General features: G+C 49.4%; 1 protein-coding gene across 1 annotated transcript in view; it reads left to right on the forward strand.

Moving 5' to 3' along the window:
* The window catches only part of PODXL2 (podocalyxin like 2), a 42,996-nt gene extending 20,971 nt beyond the window's left edge, over positions 1 to 22,025 (forward strand). The window contains exons 3-8 of the mRNA XM_055259827.2: positions 9,720 to 10,486; positions 11,575 to 11,649; positions 17,752 to 17,908; positions 18,444 to 18,505; positions 20,678 to 20,857; positions 21,491 to 22,025. Coding sequence (XP_055115802.1) covers positions 9,720 to 10,486; positions 11,575 to 11,649; positions 17,752 to 17,908; positions 18,444 to 18,505; positions 20,678 to 20,857; positions 21,491 to 21,703 — 1,454 coding nt within the window. The 3' untranslated portion in view covers positions 21,704 to 22,025. The remainder of the gene's footprint in view (positions 1 to 9,719; positions 10,487 to 11,574; positions 11,650 to 17,751; positions 17,909 to 18,443; positions 18,506 to 20,677; positions 20,858 to 21,490) is intronic.
* The last annotated feature ends 5 nt before the right edge of the window (positions 22,026 to 22,030 follow it).

Here is a 22,030-nt window from a genome sequence, read left to right on the forward strand (position 1 = left end):
GAGAGGGAGTCTTGCTGTGTCGCCCAGGATGGAGTGCAGTGGCGTGATCTCGGCTCACTGCAAGCCCCGCCTCCTGGGTTCACATCGTTCTCCTGCCTCAGCCTCCCGAGTAGCTGGGACTACAGGCACCCACCACCATGCCCAGCTAATTTGCTAATTTTTTTTTGTATTTTTAGTAGAGACGGGGTTTCACCATGTTAGCCAGGATTGTCTCCATCTCCTGACCTCGTTATCCACCCACCTCAGCCTCCCAAAGTGCTGGGATTACAGGCGTGAGCCACCGCGCCCGGCTGTAATACTCTTAAAACTGTGGTGAGGCTGGGCGCGGTGGCCCACACCCGTAATCCCAACAATTTGGGAGGCCAAGACGGGTGGATCACCTGAGGTCAGGAGTTCAAGACCAGCCTGACCAACATGGTGAAACCCCATCTCTACTAAAATACAAAAATTAGCCAGATGTGGTTGCGGGCACTTTAATCCCAGCTACTCGGGAGGCTGAGGCAGGCGAATCGCCTGAACCCAGGGGGTGGAGGTTGCAGTGAGCTGAGATCACGCCATTGCACTCCATCCTGGGCAATAGACTAAGACTCCATCTCAAAACAAACAAACTGAAAACACTGGGGTGAATCCAGAGTTTTCACAAGAGAAGGATGAAAACAGGAAGGTTGAGAATAAAGAATCATTACAGTTGTTTAGCCCCAGGAAAAGAGGCTAGTTTTAGGAGCAACTAAGAGACTATGTACATTGTTTGTTCTGAAGGCGATGCTAGCAGGTGCTGCTTACTTACCAGATGAAACAGAGACGGACTTGAGTTGTAAAGGAACCATCACAGCTGGGTTTAGGCAAATGGGGGTGTAGGGGTAAGTCAATAACACAGAAATGCCTCTCTAAAGAGACATCTTTAAAGACATCTTCAAAGATCTTGAAGATAATTGCCAGCCCATCTTCTCTAGACTCGCCGGTGTCTGCCAGAGGGCTGAGGCCTCATCAGGTAGCCTCCTGTGGTCCCTTCCCATGTTAGGACCCTGACCCTGACCACGGATACACCTGCTGTGAGCTGGGGTGTGTGGATGCTGAGAGGAGCAGAGAACATGGAGTGTGACAGAAGGAAAGTGTGCCTTCTGTGGGCTGGGTGTTTTGCATTCCTGATGCCACTTCATCTTTGTAACAACCGGAGGTATTAGCCTCACATCATGGAGGGGTGGGTGTGTGGCACACAGAGGCAACTGGCCACCCAGAATTCCAGCCTGTGCCTGCAGAACCCTGAAGCTTGGCCTGGGGCTCTTAATGCCAGCCACTCTTGTGATTCAAGCCCAGCTTTAAGGAGGTTGGCTGTGGCCACAAAGGTACGGGCAGACTGGGGAGAGGTCATGATTCTGCTTGTCAGCTTGCTCCTGTCCAGCATCCCAAGCCAAGCCCGGGTGCTGGACTAAATGACCAGGATGTGTCAAAAGACACTGGCTTTAACTACACAAGAGTCTAAGAGTCTTACAACTTTACAACTGTGACAAGTCTAGCATCACAACTTAGAGCAAGCATCCTCCTCTCCTGGGCTCCCTCATCTGGAAAAGGCAAGAGATGGGCCCTTTGCTCTTGCAGGGCCTCTGTCTACCTGTAAAATCCCCGAGTCTGGGATTTGGAGACCCAACTGTTCTGAGGGCTCTGGGGAACATGCGGTTTCTGTTTAGAGCCACCAGAGGGGGCTGTGACTTCACAGTGCCATTCCCAGCAGTTCTGGGAGGGTCGGGAGCCCAGGAGCCTAAATGTTAGCCTGCAATCAATCCAGGAGGTGCTCCAGGGCTCTCCTGTGCAATGAGGGGGTCTGCCCCAGGTGTCTTCCGAGCTGCAGCTTAGACATTCCTGGCCTCCCATGCTCCAAGGCCCAGCCCGAGCCTCTCTCTGGAGGGCTTGAGCCTTGGACGACCTTTCTCATCCTTCAGTGCCCCAGCTCTTCCTGAGGACAGGGACGAATCCATGGAGCCAGCCCTTAGACTTCCATGTGTCTCCAGTGTGTCTCCCGGGCGGCTCTGCTTCCTCACACCTGTGTCCAGGTGTGGGGCTCTGGAGGTACACCTTGGTCCCAGACACGCTTTTGGGGTTTGGCTACAAACTAAAAGGGCTTCGTGGAGGGACCCTTCTCCTGAGCCTGAAGTGGATGGGGTAGGAAGGCATTCCCTGGAGCACTCAGATGATCAGACCCTCCCTGTGGAATCAGAGCTGTCCACGGCAGCAGGGCTGAGGGTGCAGGCATCAAGGACTTGGCCTGGGTCACTGAGGGCGGGCTGGGAGGGCAGGGAGCCCTGTCGTGTGTCCCCTCTCTCCCCCCTCTCCTCTTGCCTCTCCCCTCTCTTTACCCTCCTCATCTCCATCTCCCTCCTTTTCCTGCTCAGCTTCACTTCTTTGTTTCTTTTCTTCTATTCCCAATTTGATCCTTTTTCATCTCCAAAGTGCCTGCTGAGGCTTCCTCTCCCCTCTCAACGCAGCGAGTCCCTAGAAGCCTGTTCTGTATTCCTTGGACATCTGAGTGGGAAAAGCACCTTCCTCCCTGTCTCTCAAGACTGTCTCACTTGCTTCAGGGCGGTGTGGCTCCTTCCTGCCACGAGGCTCTGTGGTCTCAGCCAGGATAGCCTGCCCTGTCCCTTGCCATGTTTCTATTCCCCTCTTGACAGCTCAAGCATGTTCACTGGCGTGTAGTGAAAGTCAGTGTCTCAGGCCGGGTGCGGGGCTCTCTCCTGTAAGCCCAGTACTTTGGGAGGCCAAGGCAGGCAGATCACGAGGTTAAGAGATCAAGACCAGCCTGGCCAACAAGGTGAAACCCCGTCTCTACTAAAAATACAAAAAATTAGCTGGGCGTAGTGGCATGTGCCTATAGTCCCAGCTACTCAGGAGGCTGAGACAGGAGAATTGCTTGAACCCGGGAGGTGAAGGTTTCAGTCAGCCAGGATCGTGCCACTGCACTCCAGCCTGGGCGACAGAGCGAGACTCCGTCTCAGAAAAAAAAAAAAAGAGAAAGTGTCTCTCACACGTGCACACTCTCTCTGTTACTCCTCATTTTAAAAAATTTTCAATTTACAGAAAAGTTGCAAGAATAATTCCGTCCACCCCTTGCTCGGATTCCCCCATTATTAATGCTTTGCCACATTTGCTTTATCAGTGTGTATGTGCACATGTATGCATATGGAGACGCAGATCTGTACTTCTTGCTAAACCATTTAATGGTTAAGTTGCAGACATGACGCTCCTTTGGTCCAAATACTTCAGTGTGCATTTCTTAGGAACAAAGCATTCTCCTAAAAACCACAGCAGGATGATCAAAATCAGGAAATTAACACTGATACAATATGCTTCTGTAATTACAAACTTTATTCAAACTTTGCCAGTTTTCGCAGTAGTGTCTTTTATAGCAAAAGAAAAAAAGAGCAGGGTTTCATAGTCCACTATCCGGTCCAGAATCATATACTGCATTTAGTCAGCATGTCTCTTTTGTCTCTTTTATTCTGGAAAACCCTCTAGTCTTTCTTTGTCTTTCATGACCTTGACATTGTTGGAGTGTAGGCCAGTTATTTTGTAGATTGCCCCTCAATTTCAGTTTGTCTCAAATTTCCCCATGGTCAGATTCAGGCTCTGCATTTTTGGCAGGCATATTGTGGACGTGATGCTGTATCTTCTTAGTGAATCGTACTGTGGTTCTGCTCTTGGGTAAAGCCTGGCTTCTTCACTCTTTATTCTCAACTCACATTTGGATCCAGTCTCATGGGCCCTCTCCTGGGACCCCTGCTTTCACACTGCTGGTGTTTGCCTTGCAGCTGCCCACACAGATGCCCCTCACCCCACTGGTTCCTAGTGTGTGCTCCCATCAGGCCTCCCAGTAATTCTGTTTCTGTTTTAGGAGACATTTGTAATACTAAAGTCATATTTACACTTGCCAACAGATGACTAATCCCCTCCTGCCCTGCCCTTTTTCCTGGATTTTCTTTGACTTAAAACTCAAGTGCTTAGGCTTTAGTTACATTCAGTATAAAAAAATGAAAAATAAAAACTCAAGGGCTTATCCTGCTCCTCATTCTATGGAGACACTTCCACTTTTCCTGTTATTATTTTACCAGGTAGTAACTCCTTTAATAATAATAATGGCAGGCGGATGGCCAGGTGCGGTGGCTTACGCCTATAATCCCAGCACTTTGGAGGGCCAAGGTGGGCGAATCCAACTGAAGTCAGGAGTTTGAGACAAGCCTGGCCAACATGGCAAAACCCCGTCTCTACTAAAAATTCAAATTTTTCTTTCTTTCTTTTTTTTTTTTTTTTGTGAGGCAGTCTCACTCTGTCACCCAGGCTGGAGTGCAGTGGTGCAATCTCGGCTCACTGGAACCTCCGCCTCCCAGGTTCAAGCGACTCTCATGCCTCAGCCTCCCGAACAGCTGGGATTACAGGCACCTACCACCACACCTGGCTGATTTTTGTATTTTTAGTAGAGACGAGATTTCACCATGTTGGCCAGGCTGGTCTTGAACTCCTGACCTCAGGTGATCCACCCCCTTGGCCTCCCAAAGTGCTGGGATTACAGGCGTGAGCCACCATGCCCACCCATAATACAAAAATTAGCTGGGCTTGGTGGCAGGTGCCTGTAATTCCAGCTTCTCTAGAGGCTGAGGCAGGAGAATTGCTTGAACCTGGGAGGTGGAGGTTGGAGTGAGCCGAGATCACAGCACTACACTTCAGCCTGTGCAACAGAGTGAGACTCTGTCTCAAATAATAATAATAACAACAACAACAATAATAATAGCAGGAGGAGGTGGAGGACCCCCCACAGTTAACCGAGTGTTTACTCTGCACTGCGGACTGTGCACAGGGTCACCTCACTGAACCCTGACCACAGCCCTGTGTGGTAGGTACTATTTTTATTTTACACTTAAGGAAAAGGAGACACATGGAGGTTAAGCAACATGTCCAAGATCATACAGCTGATAAGCAGTGGAACTGAGACCACACTGTAAAAAGAAAAGGAATAATTTTAGATCTTGAGAGCTGGTAAGGAAGTAGGAAAGGACTGCTGATTCCAAGTGCCAGTGAGCAAGCGTTCAGTGATTTGTCAAGTCACTGGAGTGAGAGGCTGGAAAAAAGCAAGGAGCTCTGGAGAAGATGTAAATTTGGGAGCCTTTAGCATAGAGAAAATAGATGCAGACTGTGGAATAAGCACTGACCAAGGAAGAAGTGTGGAAATGATGAGTCAGAGGCTGACCCTGGAAGGGACTGCATTTTGGGAGGCAGGAGAGGAACTCATAGAGACAGTAAAGAAGTCTGTGTAGTGATGGGAGGGCCTCTTACCCCCTGGAGGCACGGGCCCTGGTTTTTAGGAGGCAGAAGAATTCAACAAACACACGGTGCTCTCCTTTCTACTCTGGGCCAGGCACTATGTTAGGTGCTGGGAATGTAGGGATGAAGAAAATTACTTTGCTTGGCATCAAAAATTTGTAATCTAGTGAATCCTATTTTGTTCTTATTTAAGACAGTAGAGTTGTTTGTAATGCCATTGGTGTATAAGACACATTTATCAGAACTATATCCAAAGCTTAAAGTATCAGTGATATGAAGAACCTTAGAAATCGTATATACCATCATCCTCATTCCGCATAAAAACTGAAGCCCAGGCCAGGTGCAGTGGTTCATGCCTGTAATCCTGGAACTTTGGCAGGCCAAGGCAGGAGGATCGCTTGAGCCCAGGAGTTCAAGACCAGCCTGGGCAACACAGGGAGACCCCATCTCTACAAATAATAATTTTAAAGAATTAGCCAGGTGTCGGGCACAGTGGCTCACGCCTGTAATACCAGCACTCTGGGGGGCTTTGGTGGGTGGATCATGAGGTCAGGAGTTCAAGACCAGCCTGGCTAACATGGTGAAACCCTGTCTTTACTAAAAATACAGAAATTAGCCGGGCGTGGTGGCGCATGCCTATAGTCCCAGCTACTCGGGAGGCTGAGGCAGGAGAATTGCTTGAACCCGGGAGACAGAGGTTGCAGTGAGCCAAGATCACGCCACTGCACTCCAGCCTGGGTGACAGAGCAAGACTCCATCTCAAAAAAAAAAAAAAAATAGCTAGGTGTGGTGATGTGTGCCAGTAAGTCCCAGCTACTCAGGAGGCTGAGGCAGGAGAATTGCTTGAGCTCAGAAGTTCGAGATCAGCCTGGGCAGTGTAGAGAGACCCTATCTCTACAAATAATAGAAAAAATTAGCTGGGTGTGGTGGTACATGCCTGTGGTCCCAGCTGCTTGGGAGGCTGAGGTGGGAGGATCACTTGAGCCTCGGAGTTTGAGGCTGTAGTGAGCCGTGATTGCACCACTGCACTCCAGCCTGGGTGACAGAGTGAGACCCTGTCTCAAAAACAAAACAAAACCTGAAGCCCAGAGAAGTTGAGGGACTTACCACTGCGTGTGCAGGTAAGTTAGTGGCTGAGTCCCAGATCATGCTGCCGACAGCGTGACTGATGATGCATCACTGAGGAGGCTGTACACAGTTTAGGGAGTTCTGTTGGTGCCCTCTGGAGATGTTGGTGCTCTCTCTGACTTTTGGAAAATCAGCACCAAATTGAGTAGAGGGATTGTTTTAGTCAGCTTGCCCTCCCAGGACCTCCCCACCCCATGAGATTCTGCTGATGGGTGTGTCACCGTCCGCCATATTCCTGCCATATCCTAGGCTTCATTGAATCCATCAGCTATTTTAAGTGCATCCTGAAGGTTTCCAATACGCCTTTCCTCTGAACTTCACCATCTCTATTAATGGCTTGGCTACTCCTGCAGCTTCTCCCTGTTGGCCATCCAGCACACACATCTGATTACTTCTCTTTCAGAGTCATCTCTTGAATCTGCTCTTTTCTCATCATCTCCAGTGTCATGACCACCATGCATCTCTCCCGAATCACTGCAGCAACTCCCTGACTCTTCTTTGCACTTTCATTCATCTACTCCTTCATCTAATCTTGTAAATTGCTGTCAGATTAATCTTCCAGTAATGAAATATTATGCTTATAAGTGATTTCATATATTGTATTTCCTAGGCACCCATCTGACTCCTATTCTGTTACCCAGTATTCCTATCAAGTAATCATCCAGCCCATTTCAGTTATGTTTTCATGCATTATATTTTAATTTTGAATAGATTTGGCTGTTATAAAGTTCTTACTTACATTGAGGTAAAATATATTTATTCTTCTATATACTTGTTTTATGGGTGTGATTTCCTCCTGAATCTTTCTGAAGATATTAACAAGAAACTTTCCTGAATTCTCTTTTGTTAACTAGACTAACTCTTCCTAGAGGTCAGTTGCTTTATGGTCCCACCCTTATGCTTCTTCATCAGGCTGGCTTTCTTAAAATGTCTTGTGAATCTTGGTTGTTCTTTCTTTCTTATTTATTTATTTATTTATCTGTAGTGACTTCACTACAGAGTGTGTGCAGTAGGTGGAAGAGGGGGAGGATCTGCTACTCAAAAAGTCTAATTAACAGAAGTGGACTGGATAGAATATTCTAATTATTGATTTAAATACTATAGTGGGCTTTCAGTTGTCACTAGGATTGTTCAGCTTCTAAGTCATACCTTTTATTACAGGGAATCAATTTTTCTTTTTGAAATAATCCTTCTCAGAGCTCTCTCTCTGTGTTCTAATTTGAACCAATTGCTTTCCAGGCTTACTGCACAGTTTCCATCCTGAGATACATTTTCATTACATTCCTCTCATGTTTCGTGATTTCCCATGTCTTCTTTTTTTGGTTTCTGAAATAACTTACTTAAATCTCTTGGAATCTGTGGATAGTAACACTTTTAAATCTTTGCATATATGAGAATGTCTTTATTTTGCAATCACACTCGAGTAGTCATTTATTTGGGTATAAAATTTCAGGTTCAAAATAAACATCCCTCAGATTTTTCAATGCATTTTTAAATTCTTCCTCTAGGCTACCGATATTAATTAGAAGCTTCATGATAATTTGGTAATCTGTTTCTTGTTCCTTTACAGATAACCTATTCTTTCTCTGAGAGCTGTTAAGATTTTCTCTTGCTCCTTGTAATTCTAAAATGACATGAGAATGAGGCTAGGTGTGAGTCTTTTACCATTCACCTTGATGATATAAGCTTTCAATGCAAAGATTCGTGTTGCCAGCTCTGAAAATTTTTTTTCTTTGTTTCTCTCCATTATTCTCCATTTTATTGGTTCTATCTTTCCAGAAATCATATTAGCTAGGTATTAGATCTCCTACATTGGTTGTCTGTATCTTTTAACTCTTCTCTGTTGTCTTTTCACTTTTGCCCTAGAGGCTTTTCCTGACTTTTTTTTTCCAGCCATTAAAAATTTGAATTTTCAATCTGTTGAATTTTTCAATATCAACTATTGACTTTCAATATCCAAGAAATTTTTCTTATTTAAAGATTACTTGATTTTCTGAGTGGCCTCTTATTTTAGGGATGCAATATTTTTTAATCTTTCTGAGGATACTAATTAGACTTTTAAAAATTACCTTCTGTTCTCTGAATTTTCTGTGTTCTACATCCTCGCTCCCACAGTCGTGCCTCTTCCTAACTCTGGATAAGAAAGCCTGTCTCCTCCCCTGCTATTTTTTCCTGTGTTTATTTTGGCTGAGGGGTTATCTGTTCCTATAATCTCATCTGCTTTCCATGTTCCCAGAAATTTCTCTAAAATGTTTTTATCTTCATTTTGACAGTTAAAATTGTTTTTGTCATTTGATAAAAGTTTTGGAGGAGGAGGTAAATGAATACACTTAGTTCGCTATCTTAAAGTGTTCCCACCACTCTCCTTTCTAAAGAGTATTTTAAAACTACAATATTTATTATTTTGAAACAAAATGGCATCCAATAAAAGTTGCTTCCTAGATACAGCTTCTGATATTTTGAATGAATTTCCAAAAAACTTGTTGTATAACTTTCATACATAGTTATTCGGAAGAGGCCTAGGGTTCATTGAAAAGCCAGAAAACAATCTGATCTCCAGGAAGTCTCCTAACTTCTCTGCTTCAAAATGTAATTCCCAAGAATGGCAGGGAGAATAAAATCCCCTCTCCCATTGCCAGCAATGACCCTGAACATTCTGGGAGGCTCTGGAAACCTCTGGGCTTAGCCCCTGGCCTCTCTCTGGCTCTCCCTACATCTTTTTCATTTCCTATCAGGGCCTAAATTACAGAAAAAGAGCACAGTTGAGGAACAATGGTCATAATTGAGGGGTCTCACTTCCTGCAGTGCTGAGAGGGCTCTCAGACCTCCTTCGGGGACTCCATCAAGAAGACTCTTATAACAACTCACTAGAAAAGGAGTAGGGGGACCCTTCCTAGTAGGTTGTTTTGGGATCTTCTTGGTGAAATCCCCAGATGAGGACAAGCAAGCACATTACAAACACGGTGGAGAATATATACCTCAAACTACTCATGGCTCTTTTGGAGCAATATACAAAACTTTCTACATTCCTGTGTTCATTGAGTTTTGGTGATAAATTTGTATTATTTTATCATCATAAAGGAAACAGTGACTAGCCTTGTCCCTGTGTCCCCCCACAGTCTGCTCCCCCGGCCTCACCTCTCACTCCTCTCCATCATGACCTGATGACCCCTGTCCCATCAGTGTATTGTGGTTCTTTTATGCCATCTGCCCAGTAAATACTGAGTAAAGCAATGAATGATGAAACAAGTGAATGAACTTTTCATCTCTGTCCTTAGATTATGTTTTTCCTGACTTAACTGAGAAGGCAGGTTCCATTGAAGACACCAGCCAGGCTCAAGAGCTGCCAAACCTCCCCTCTCCCTTGCCCAAGATGAATCTGGTTGAGCCTCCCTGGCATATGTCTCCCGGAGAGGAGGAAGAAGAGGAAGAGGAAGAGGAGGAGAGGGAGAAGGAAGAGGTAGAGAAACAAGAGGAGGAGGAAGAGGAGGAGCTGCTCCCTGTGAATGGATCCCAAGAAGAAGCCAAGCCTCAGGTCCGTGACTTTTCTCTCACCAGCAGCAGCCAGACCCCAGGGGCCACCAAAAGCAGGCATGAAGACTCTGGGGACCAGGCCTCATCAGGTGTGGAGGTGGAGAGCAGCATGGGGCCCAGCTTGCTGCCGCCTTCAGTCACCCCAACTACAGTGACTCTGGGGGACCAGGACTCCACCAGCCAAGTGCTGCCAGCTGGAGGGCTTGGGGTAGAGTTCGAGGCTCCCCAGGAAGCAAGCGAGGAAGCCACTGTGGGAGCAGCTGGTTTGTCTGGCCAGCATGAGGAGGTGCCGGCCTTGCCTTCATTCCCTCAAACTGCAGCTCCCAGTGGGGCCGAGCACCCAGATGAAGATCCCCTTGGCTCTAGAACCTCAGCCTCTTTCTCACTGGCCCCTGGAGACATGGAACCGACACCTTCCTCTGCTACCTTGGGACAAGAAGATCTCAACCAGCAGCTCCTAGAAGGGCAGGCAGCTGAAGCTCAATCCAGAATACCCTGGGATTCTACGCAGGTAAAGTGAGGGGCATGTGGGCCACCACCCTGCACCTTCTTCACAGAGCCTGGCCATCCCCACGGCTGGTGTGGCATGGGGGCAGGATCTGCCAGGTTGAGGAGGGAGGCCCTTTCCACAGCACGTAGAACACTATGGAACTTATGGGGATGCAAACCTCAGGGCCAACAATGGGTATTCTCCCCACACTTCTGTGCAAAGGCCTTTGGAGAAGCTTGGTGGCCTGGCCTGGGTTTCATTTGTTCATGTGTTACCATTGCCACCCTTAGACTTCTTTTTTTTTTTTTTTTTTTTTTTTTTTTTCCCGAGATGGAGTCTCACTCTGTTGCCCAGGCTGGAGTGAGGTGGGCATGATCTCGGTTCACTGCAACCTCTACCTCCCAGGTTCAAGCAGTTCTCGTACCTCAGCCCCCTGAGTAGCTGGGATTACAGGCGTGTGCCACCATGCCTGGCTAATTTTTGTATTTTTAGTGGAGACAGGGTTTCACCATGTTGGCCAGGCTGGTCGGGAACTCCTGACTTCAAGTGATCTACCCGCTGTGGCCTCCTAAAGTGCTGGGATTACAGGCATTAGCTACCGCGCCCAGCCCACACTTAGACTTCGGCACTGATTCTGCCAGCAGCTAGAGCTGGTGGCTGACCTGTGCTTTCCCCATCCCATCTCACCACCCTCCTCCTCCTCACCAACACCCATGTGCACAGCAGGCACAAGTCAGCGTTCACACCCACTGACACCGCAAGGAAAAGAAAGGAGCCCCAGAATATTAACGATAAACTTGCCCTTGAAAGCCAGCATGTGGGGCAAGCTCTCTGCAGCCTGGCCCCTTTGATATAGTCCCCTACTTCCTGGGAATAATGCCTGGCCTCCTCCTCTCACTCAACACATTCCCTGCTTGGTCCCCAAAGACTTTCGAGTTTGTACTCCTTGGCATGGTGCCTTACAGAGGCTGTCAGCAGCCCCCTCGCTGTAATACGCCTCCACTGGCCTCCACCTTCCAGCTTCCCAAAAGGCCTCCGACCGGGTCTCTCTCCCTGTCCCTTTCCTATGCCTTCGTAACTGTCGCCCTGCTTTCTGTCTCCTCGCACAGGTGATCTGCAAGGACTGGAGCAATCTGGCTGGGAAAAACTACATCATTCTGAACATGACAGAGAACATAGATTGTGTGAGTGCCCAGCCAGGCTCCGAACCACAGGGAAAGGCTGCAGGCAGTGGACAGGGTGGGGCAGAGGGCGGGCTGGGGGGACAAGCAGTGCACGGGAGGAGGCTTAGTCCTTCAGTTGGTGGCCCTGGGATATACCAGCAGCCATCAACATTACACACAGAGTGCTTTCGTATTTTAAAATGTCCAAAGGCTCTTTGGTTCTTGCTTCCCTCTCTTTTTAATTTAAACGAATACTTTGTTCATGTGTGCACCCTTACCTCTCCGGTGATATTAAAACCTTTCTGTCTTTTTTAGAGTTGCTTTCTCCCTGTATAGGTTGCTTTTCTCTGTTTTGGGTCTCAGCCTTTTCATATATATACATGCTCTCCACACGTCTGGTGGAGTTTGTTCACAGCTCTCTCTATCAAAAAACTGGCTGGAAGCTTTGAGCATGGTGCTAGGGTTGTCAGCCATGGCTTCTCATGAGAGTGGTCTGGCTGGGCCGTATCACTTAGAAATTTGCAATGGCAGCATTGTTAGGTCCTTCCTCCTGAGGTGATTAGAGTCTTTGAAAAGGGAACTTCTGTTCTGTTGCAAGTATAACAAGTTGGTTGTCAGTGTTCTGGGAGCTGGGGTGGAGAGAGAGGGCTGGGTGTTTCAGTATTACAAATATGTATCCACAAATATCAATATTCATGTACTGTCTCTTCCTGTTTGCAGAGTGACCTTCTCCCTCCCCAAAACACACACTTGTGTCTGATGCTCTCTAGGTCAGAGACCCTCTGTTTTATCTTTTTTAAAGAATAAACTTCCAGTCTTCTGCCAGGGAGAAGGGACATTTCTTGGCTGTGCAGCACTGCGGGAAGAATGAGGGACCCAGTCGTTTCTTAAGCAAACTTTCGACCAGCTCATATTTTTAGTAGCATTTTCATCCCCTCTTCCAAAGGTAACCAGGGCCCCTATTCCGGGGCATCTGGGGAGTGTCAATCAGTATGCATCTGACTGCTTCTCAGCTTTCCTCATTTTGGCTTAGGGTTTGGCTCTTTAGAGTTTGCTAAATTAGGAAATTCTAACTCACCATCTGCTTCCAGTGTCTAGATTTTGTTGCTCTTGTCTCCTCTTCTGTTTTGCTTTGTCTCTCTGGTTTTAGGCCTTAAATTCTTTACTCTTGTTAGTGGGCCTGGGCAAGACTGAAGGGACATGCATGCGTTGAATCCAAAAGTCCCCAGCAAGGTTGGTTTCCCTCACCATCACTATACTGATGGATCTTCACCTAAGTGATGTGTGTTTTCATCCATTGCAGTTATTATTTTTATTGATGCTCAATACCTCATCTTTGGCCAGGGAAAGCCTCTTTGAGTTGGCCTCTGAGTCCTTTTGACTAATCTATTAAGTGTCTGATTGCCTCCTTGCTTTCTGGTATAATAAAACATTCCAGGCTCACCTTCCTCCGCTAGACATGGAGCCCTCATTCCCTTCATTGGGAAATGGTACATAAAGACCACAGATGGGTACTTGGGACCCTTGAACTTTTGGTGCGCATACTTGAACAATACAGCCTAAAGTTCGTATCTTTTTTCCAATCAATACCTATATATTAAGATGCTTTTATTCTGTTTTCCTTGTTTTTGTCTTCTGTATTATTCTAATATGTGACCTCCACTCAATTAGTCATCATTATTTTTTATGGTAGATTTTTTTTATTGTAGTAAAAACATAACATAAAATTTTCCACTTCACCCTTTGTAAATATAAGTTCAGTTGTGTTAAGTATATGCACATTGTTGTGGAACAGAGCCCCAGAACTTTTTCATTTTCAAAGCTGAAACTCTGTACCCATTAAATGACTACCTATTCCCCAGTCCCGGCACCCACCATTCTCCTTTTGGTTTCTATGAATGGGACTACTCTGGATACCTAATAGAAGTGGAATTAGACAGCATTTGTCATTTTTACATCTGGCTCATTTCACTTAGCATAATGTCCTCAGGGTTCATCCATTTGGTAGCATGTGGCAGAAATTTCTTTTTTTTTAAGGCTGAAAAATATTCCATTGTATATATATACCACATGTTATTTATCCATGCAGCTGTCCACGGACACTTGGGTTGCTTCCATCTTTTGGCTGTTGTGAATAGTGCTGCTGGGAACGTGCTGTGCAAATATATCTTCAAGACTCTGTTTTTAATTATTTTGGGTATATACCCAGAAGTGGGGTTGCTGGATCATATGGTAATTCTATTTTTAATTTTTTTGAGGAATCTCCATACTGTTTATCGCTATGACTATACCATTTTACGTTTTCGCCAGCACTAGGGTTCCAATGTTTCCACATCCTCGTAAACACTTGTTCTTTTCTGTTTTTTTTTTTTTTTAAACAGTAGCCATCCTGAGAGAAGTGAGGTATTTGGTTGGTGCAAAAGTAATTGCGGTTTTTGCCATTGAAAGTAATGACAAAACCTGCAATTACCTTTGCACCAACCTAAATGGTATCTCATTGTGGTTTTGATTTGCATTTTCCCTGATGATTGGTGATGTTGAGCATTAGTCATTATTATTAACAGTCAATGCTTACTATATTTTATCAACATACTTATTAGTTTCTTTGTCAGATTCACTTGTTAGAATTTTTTCAAACCATTTGAGAAAAAGTTGAAGACATTATTTCCTTTTGCCCCTACCCCCAAATACATTAGTTTGTATTTCCTCAGAACAAGAATATTCTTTTAGATAACCACAATGCAATGGTCAAAATCAGGAATTAGCACTGCTACAAAACTATTATCTGATTACCTACCTTATTTCAATTTCACCATGGTTCCAATAATGTCCTTTATAGCTTTCTTCCCTCCCAGTCCAGGATATAATCCATGGTCATGCATCACATTATTTGTCTTGTCTCTTTAGTCTCCTTTAATCTGGAATAGTTCCTCTGCCTTTCTTTGCATTTAATGACCTTGACTTATTTGAAAAATGACAGGAATAAATGTGCATAAAAAACGATGGGCTATACAGAGACTACACATTCAGAAAAAGACAGGGAGAAAAGTGCTGGCAGTCTCTTGTGGAAAGTTTTACACGATAGAACTACAGGAGTTCCAGGAGTTCAGCCCTCAAGATCTAGAGAAAGTGATGCAGACTCAGTGGCTTCTATTTTACCTAGATGTCACAGGTAACACAGAAGAAACTGGAAAGAAGTCTAAGAAGGAAACGTATAAGAGGAGGAAGAAAGACAAAGCAGTAAATCCAGAGGTGTTGTTTTTGAGTCCTAGAAGGCAAAAGAAATCCTTACTGTAGAGATGCAAGGATCTGATCCTTTGTCTAGCACAGCAGAGAGAAGTGCTAGAGGACAGGACAAGGAGGAGAAATATGTGGATCATCCTTTAGTGAAAATCCTGAAAGAGAGCTTCCATGCAAAAGGCTGGATCATCAAGATCTGGATAAAGAAGCAGCGCTGACACAGAGTGATGAGGCGCCAGTCCTTTGCCTGAGGCTGCAGAGTTTCTCAGTGCATGCCACACACATGCTTACAAGATGTTCCAGGCTTCACGGGACTTTCCTTGCCCCAGCCCCCAATTTAGCCATTTCTGCAAGGAGCCCTGCTTCCTTTTAATGAGGAAAAGTATTTAGAAACCAAGATCTGGGCCCCAGGTGTGCTCATGGCTACTGGGGTGTCTCTACTTCTAGGCCCTTCTAGAAGAACTGAGCAATGTGGATCTTTATTTCAGTCTCTCTCTAGGGCATAGATATACATATATCATGTATAATGCATGTACACATATTAAAAGTATGAATTCAATATTTCTAATTCTAATCCATCACCACTGCATGATGTCCTTCTGTGCTTACTGCTACAAACTTTAGATCTGTAGTCCATCTGGAATTAGTTTTGGTAAATGATGTCAGGTATGAATCAAGGAACTTTTTTTGTTTTCCATGGGATATCCAGTTGTCCCAGCACCTGTGACTGAATATGTACTTTACTTATTCACAGTAAGGTAGGGTGTCAGGACCATTGCCCATGTTTTTAAATAGGGAAACTGAGGCTCAGAGAGGTACTTTTATTTTTTTTTTTTGCTCACATCACAGAGAGCTGACAAATGGCAGAAGCAGGATTTGAACCAATGTATTTATTTATTTTTGTCACCCAGGCTGGAGTGCAGTGGCACAATGTCAGCTTACTGCAGCCTCAACCACCCAGGCTCAAGTGATCCTCCCACCTCAGCCTCCCAAGTAGCTGGGATCACAGATGTGCACCACCACGCTTGGTTAATTTTTTTGCATTTTTTGTAGAGACAGGGTTTGCCATGTTGTCTGTGCAGGAGTTGGAACTCCTGGGCCCAAGTGATCCACCTCCCTTGGCCTCCCAAATGTTGGGATTACATGAGCCACTGCACCTGGCCAGAACCCAGATTTATTTGATTCCAAAGTCAGGGCTTTTCCCCCTTGCCATGGACATTCAGTTTTCCTGTCTGCATAATAAGTGGTATGAAATCTGCAGTCATCAGATCCTCCCACACTGACATTGTGGGTCTCTGGGCTTAAGCCAGGCAGACATATGTACCCAGGAAAACGTGGGGCGTGCAAACACAGCAGGGCACAGAGCTGCAGCACAGAGGGCAGGCACTTCATGTGGCAGGAGAGTGCTTGTTTTGTAACCAGGGGTCTGTGGGTCATGGTGCATGTACCCTTGCTCTGGCAGGGGTGGGCATGCACCCCTTCTCCCCCCATACTCAATCAGTGAATAAGGTAAGAACAATCACGGAACTAGGGCTTTCCTAGCTGCTCTATGGCCATCTCCAGGTACCCATCTTCTCCCACATTTAAAACTCAGTTGGCTGGCTGTTAGACCAGTGAGTGCCAAGGCTTGAGCCTGAGCCTGGCATTTGACATGGTAACAAAGAACAGAGGCCCAGCACTTCAATCCCCCTGGTAGCCTTTAGGTTGGCATGACAACTACGGAACAGCTCATTAGCCTGGGCTCTAGCAGAAGGGAGATTTGGAGTGGCAGGGGATCCTGCAGGGCTGGCCTGGTGAGATGCCTGTGCCTCCCAGTGGCGCTGGCTCTCAGCTGCATAGCAGGGCACTGTGAGAGAGCTGAGCACCTGGGAGAGGGGTTATCTGCAGCAGGCTGTGGAGGCTATGAGCAGGGAATGTGCGACTGTGCATGTTCAGGAGGGAGAAGGCTGCTGGGGAGGAGCCGGAGCGAGGAGTGGCCACGGCCAAAGGAGGGTATCTTCCAAATGGGGCTGGGCAGGGACAAATGGCAGGATGTGAACCAGGAGGCAGGTTTCTGGCCTGTGCCCCAGCCTGGGCTCTTGCCACTCGTTGAGTTTCTGTTTAAGGCCAGGCTCTTGTTTTTGTTTTAAATTGTGGAATTACACGTACACATGGTCAAGAAAACCTCACAATACAAGCGAGTGCACGATGAGAAAAGGTCTCCTTACGCCCCTCCCTCTGTTCCAGCCCAGCTCCAGGGGCTGCAGTTCCCATCTCTGTGTTTGCTCTTCTGGCCTCCACCACCTACACAAGAGCACACAGATGGCTTCCCCACTCACCAGCTTGGGGCTGCATCTCTGCGATGACAGGCGAGAGGAGAGCCGGGTTCTGCCACTTCTGGCCCCTCCCCGATTTTTGGTAGTTACATGGTGCACACCTCTTTTGTCCATCACCAGTCCCACCCGCCCGTGTGTTCATCCCCAGCACCATGCACTTGAGCACTAAGCACAGGGAGCAGTTCTCCCATAGGCCTTACCACTCTGTGTACCCAGTCTCTGGGCTTGTCACTGTACATGGCGTGTGTGTGTGTGTGTGTGTGTGTGTGTCCCCAGCCCCCGCCCCGCTCAACTGCATGTGTCTCTGGGACAGGCCCCCTTGACTTTCTTATGGCTAGAGGCCAGGGCAGGAAGGAGCACCTGGTGTAAGTGAACAAATGGGTGTACATCTTGGGGTTCCCACATTCCCTGGCTTGCAGCTCTCAGAAGGTCTCCAGAGTTGACCAGAGCTGCCTCTCTGGGAACAGCCAGAGGGTTGAGGGTGAGTACGGGGCTCGGCCTAGAGGCAGAGGGCTCAACTGAGCCCCTCTCCTTCACTGAACACGGGGGGCTCTTTCTGCCCTTGTAGGAGGTGTTCCGGCAGCACCGGGGGCCACAGCTCCTGGCCCTGGTGGAAGAGGTGCTGCCCCGCCATGGCAGTGGCCACCACGGGGCCTGGCACATCTCTCTGAGCAAGCCCAGCGAGAAGGAGCAGCACCTTCTCATGACACTGGTGGGCGAGCAGGGTGAGCGAGGGCAGGTGATGGGAGGGCCCAAGAGGGCAGTGGGAGGCAGGCGGCCCCTGAGGGTCATGGGAAAAAAGTGCACACATAAGGGCTTTGAAACTTGGAACTCCAGGACAGTAGTTTGAGCTACTTAGCTTAGTGGTCAAGGCGTACCCCCCAGCTTGGGTACAAGGAGGAGGGTATGAGAATTAAGGATGGGGAACAGGAGGCAGGGGAACAGTTGTGGTCCAGCACAGGTGGGAGATGAATGGACACTGGACCAGGTGTGGCAGGGGAGAAGGGGTGTGTTCAGAAGGCGGTGTGTGGGCTTCGCAAGTGGCTGGCTGGTGTTACACAAATCGATGTTCTAACAAATCGATGCAGTGGCAAGCATGGCTAAGAGACGGGAGGCATGTGCCTTGAGGATCTGTGTGCAATTTGAGCCAGGAAGGGAGGCAGAGGCTCAGGCCAGCTGTTGGAGAGCGAGGCCAGAGCCCTTGGAGGGGCACACACCTTGGCCATGGTTGCACTGATAGTGGTGTTTCTTACCCCCCAGGGGTGGTGCCCACTCAAGATGTCCTTTCCATGCTGGGTGACATCCGCAGGAGCCTGGAGGAGGTAAGAGTGCAGGGACCTGGACCTGTTAGCTTCTAATATGCTCCCTCCTGTGTCTGTTCCTCAAAGTCCCAGGAGTCTGCCCACATCGTGAGGTTCAAAGGAGTATAAGACAGAGCATGCTCTGGGCAGGTCCCTTGCTTCAGGCCTTCCTTAGACATGGTTTTGTGGGAAAGATGGTGCACGTGCATGCTACCAACCAATGGTCCAATACAGGCAATGGCCAGGGGCAGAAAGGGGCCATGGGGGTGTGGGGATTGTACTAAGAGGCTGACAGGAGAGGGCCCAGAGAGGAAGGGTCGGGGAGCAATGAGGGTTAACTGCGAGTTTTCTGAGTAGACGGTGGCAGAGACACCATGCAGCCTGGTGGGAGGGGAGAGCGTGATGGGTTCCAGAAACCAAAAGAGCAAGCCTGGGAGACCTGGACATGTGACTTGGCGTGGACGTGTGAGTCTGCTGGTGCTTGCACGGTCAGGCCCTGCGCTCCTGCTGCAGTGAGATGTGGCGCCTGGGGGCCAGGAGGCAGCCCTGCCATCTTGGGAGGTGCCCCCACCCAGTGCAGTCTGCTGGCTGCCTGGCCCATCCCGGTCAACCTCTCCTACCCAGCTGCCACACAAGCTTGGATGGGATGGCAGGGTCCCCCAGTCCTGCTCCTCACACCACCTTGCCTGTGGGGTCCTTTTGTTCCTCATCTCACTTCTTGAGGACAGCCACCATCTCCACCAAAACTACCTTTGCTCATCAGTCAGTGCCCTGTGCCCTGTCCAGTGCCCTGTCATCAGCCCTCTCCACTCCCGAAGGTGCTGCCACTTTTGGCAGGAGAGATGAGTGGTATAATGCTGGCCGCCTCCCACTGAGCACCACACTGTGCAAGGCTCTCTCCCTCAGTCCTCGCCACCACCCCATGGGGTTGTGAGGGTTAAGTGAGGCACCTGTTGAGTACCGATGGTGTCCCCATGGAAGATGAGAGCTGAAGCGGGAGAGGTTAGGTGACCTGTCTGAGATGGCACCACCAGTAAGCGGTAGAGCCAGGCTTTGCAGGAAGCCTGATTCTGGAGCCCGGGCCTTTTACCGCACTGCTGTACTGCCTGGAGGGCCACTGAGGCTCTTCCCAGTTCTGGAATCGTAGGTCCATGAACAGTGGGGCTGCTGGTGGAAGTGTGGGCTAACCTTGACCTTTTATACAGTCCTCCCCTTGCTTGTCACTGCCCCTGAGTATTCTGGCCTTACTAGTCACTTAATTCAGACTGACATGGCCAAAAGTCATGCTGAGTCTTTGGAAATATACTCAGGTGAATCTAGCAAGAAAAACTGACCCTTGATAACAAAAAATTGAGAAAAGTACTAGAGATACATAGGTGGTTCACAGAAACCAGGGAAGAGCTGCAACCTGAACTCAGAAAGGGGGCCTGGTGCAACCTAGGCCTCAGCACTGGGAACTGCCCTGATCCCTCACCTGAGGAGCCCCTGGTGGTGCTCATCCTCCTGCTTCTCTCTGCTAAGATGCTGATCTGTGGAGAGAGCACCTGCCTGGCCCCTGACGCCGATCTCCTTGGCCAGAGAAGGCAGGACTGACCATGACAACCTGCAGTGTGGAGGGGTGCAGGCAGCTACATGCCAGCAGTGAACATGCCATGGGAAGGAGGAAGCTGGGCAGCCAGGGTGGCCCCCCATGTGGCCTGCATGCCCTCAGTATCCCTCCCTGCACTGGCCCTGGCATCAGGAAGCTGACTGGTCCACCCCTCCCCACCGAGGTGGAAGCGGTTGTATGGTGGAGGACGTGTTGGGGGCTCAGATCTCTTGTCTCTCTTAACTGCTTAGGATAGGTGTAGGGGCTCTCTCTAGTTGGATGGTGTCCAGCAGCATGGGTCCACTCTCACTGGGGGGCTAGGGCCACAGTGAGCTCAGACTCAGCGGCTGGGGCAGAAGTTATGGTGGGATGTGAAGGAGGCTGGGAACATGGGCATGGGGTGGAGAGGCCTGCAGCTGTGCTGAGGCAAACAGGACGGGCATGGGGTAGAGGTGAGCCCAGGCTCCAGGGAACTTCAGTAGCCAGGAGTGCGAGCACCTTCTAAGCCTGCTCCCCCATCCCCACCCGAGCCCAATGCAACCACCCCAGAGGAGCCATGGCACCCCAGGACCTCAGCTGAGGAAACTGGCCCCTCCTACCCCTAGATTGGCATCCAGAACTATTCCACAACCAGCAGCTGCCAGGCGCGGGCAAGCCAGGTGCGCAGCGACTACGGCACGCTCTTCGTGGTGCTGGTGGTCATTGGGGCCATCTGCATCATCATCATTGCGCTTGGCCTGCTCTACAACTGCTGGCAGCGCCGGCTGCCCAAGCTCAAGCACGTGGTGAGTGTGGGGACAGGTGGGGCTGGGGGCCAGTGGAGAGGAGAGTGCCCATCGATAGGTGTCCTCATCTGCAAGGGGAGGCAATGACTCTCCTGGGCGCACAGGGTCCCTTGGGTGAAGCAGCTGGTCAGCCTAGCACTGCTGACTGCTCTGCAAGGCACCGGCCCCAGGACAGGTGCTGGAGGTGCAGGGAGTGAGGGGGCTGCTGGCCCCACCAGGGGGCCCCTCCATGGCACCACCAGCCCCTTTCCAGCGCAGGCACTGCAGGGCCTGAGCACCTGAATACCTCACCAGAGGCAGGCCCTGCGTTGGTGGTGCCCAAGGATCAAGGAGAGGCTCCAGCAGCCTGGAGGCCTCCCCAGGAGGAAGCGAGCAGAGCCCTAGCGATGCTCCCTGCCCACCTCGCAAGTGGAGTCTTCTTAGGGGGCTGTTGGGAGGCCACGGGGCTTTGTAGTGCCAACGATTAGTAGATTTATTTTGAGAAAGGAGTTGAGCTGCAGCAACAGAAAAGAAGCATCTGGCACCTGTGGAGGGTGCCACGGGGACCCCCTGGGTGGGGTTGCACAGACGGCCTCGGGCCTGGCGGTCCGGGGCCGGCTCGCTCGCCCACGGCCTCTCCCCACCCCGCCGCAGTCGCACGGCGAGGAGCTGCGCTTCGTGGAGAACGGCTGCCACGACAACCCCACGCTGGACGTGGCCAGCGACAGCCAGTCAGAAATGCAGGAGAAGCACCCCAGCCTGAACGGCGGCGGGGCCCTCAACGGCCCGGGGAGCTGGGGGGCGCTCATGGGGGGCAAGCGGGACCCCGAGGACTCGGACGTGTTCGAGGAGGACACGCACCTGTGAGCGCATTCGAGGCGCAGGCCGAGTGGGCCGCCAGGAGCAAGCGAGGTGGACCCCGAAACGGACGGTCCGGAGCCCGCACCAGCCCCGCGCCTGCCCGGGTCGCTCCCGCAGCCTGGCCCTCGGCGCGGGCTCCTCCCTGCTTCCCCCGACTTCACACGGCGGCCTCGGACCAACTCCCTCACTCCCGCCCGAGGGGCCGTCCTCAGAGCCCGCCTCGGCCCCGCTTTCCCGCCCCTGAACCCCAGCCCCGCGGGCGGCGGGCGGCGCTCCCTGCGCCCCAGGACTACATTAAACCCGCCCGGAGACCACACCGGGCCCAGCGCGTCT

This window comes from Symphalangus syndactylus, chromosome 21, assembly GCF_028878055.3.
Source record: "Symphalangus syndactylus isolate Jambi chromosome 21, NHGRI_mSymSyn1-v2.1_pri, whole genome shotgun sequence".
Taxonomy (NCBI): domain Eukaryota; kingdom Metazoa; phylum Chordata; class Mammalia; order Primates; family Hylobatidae; genus Symphalangus; species Symphalangus syndactylus.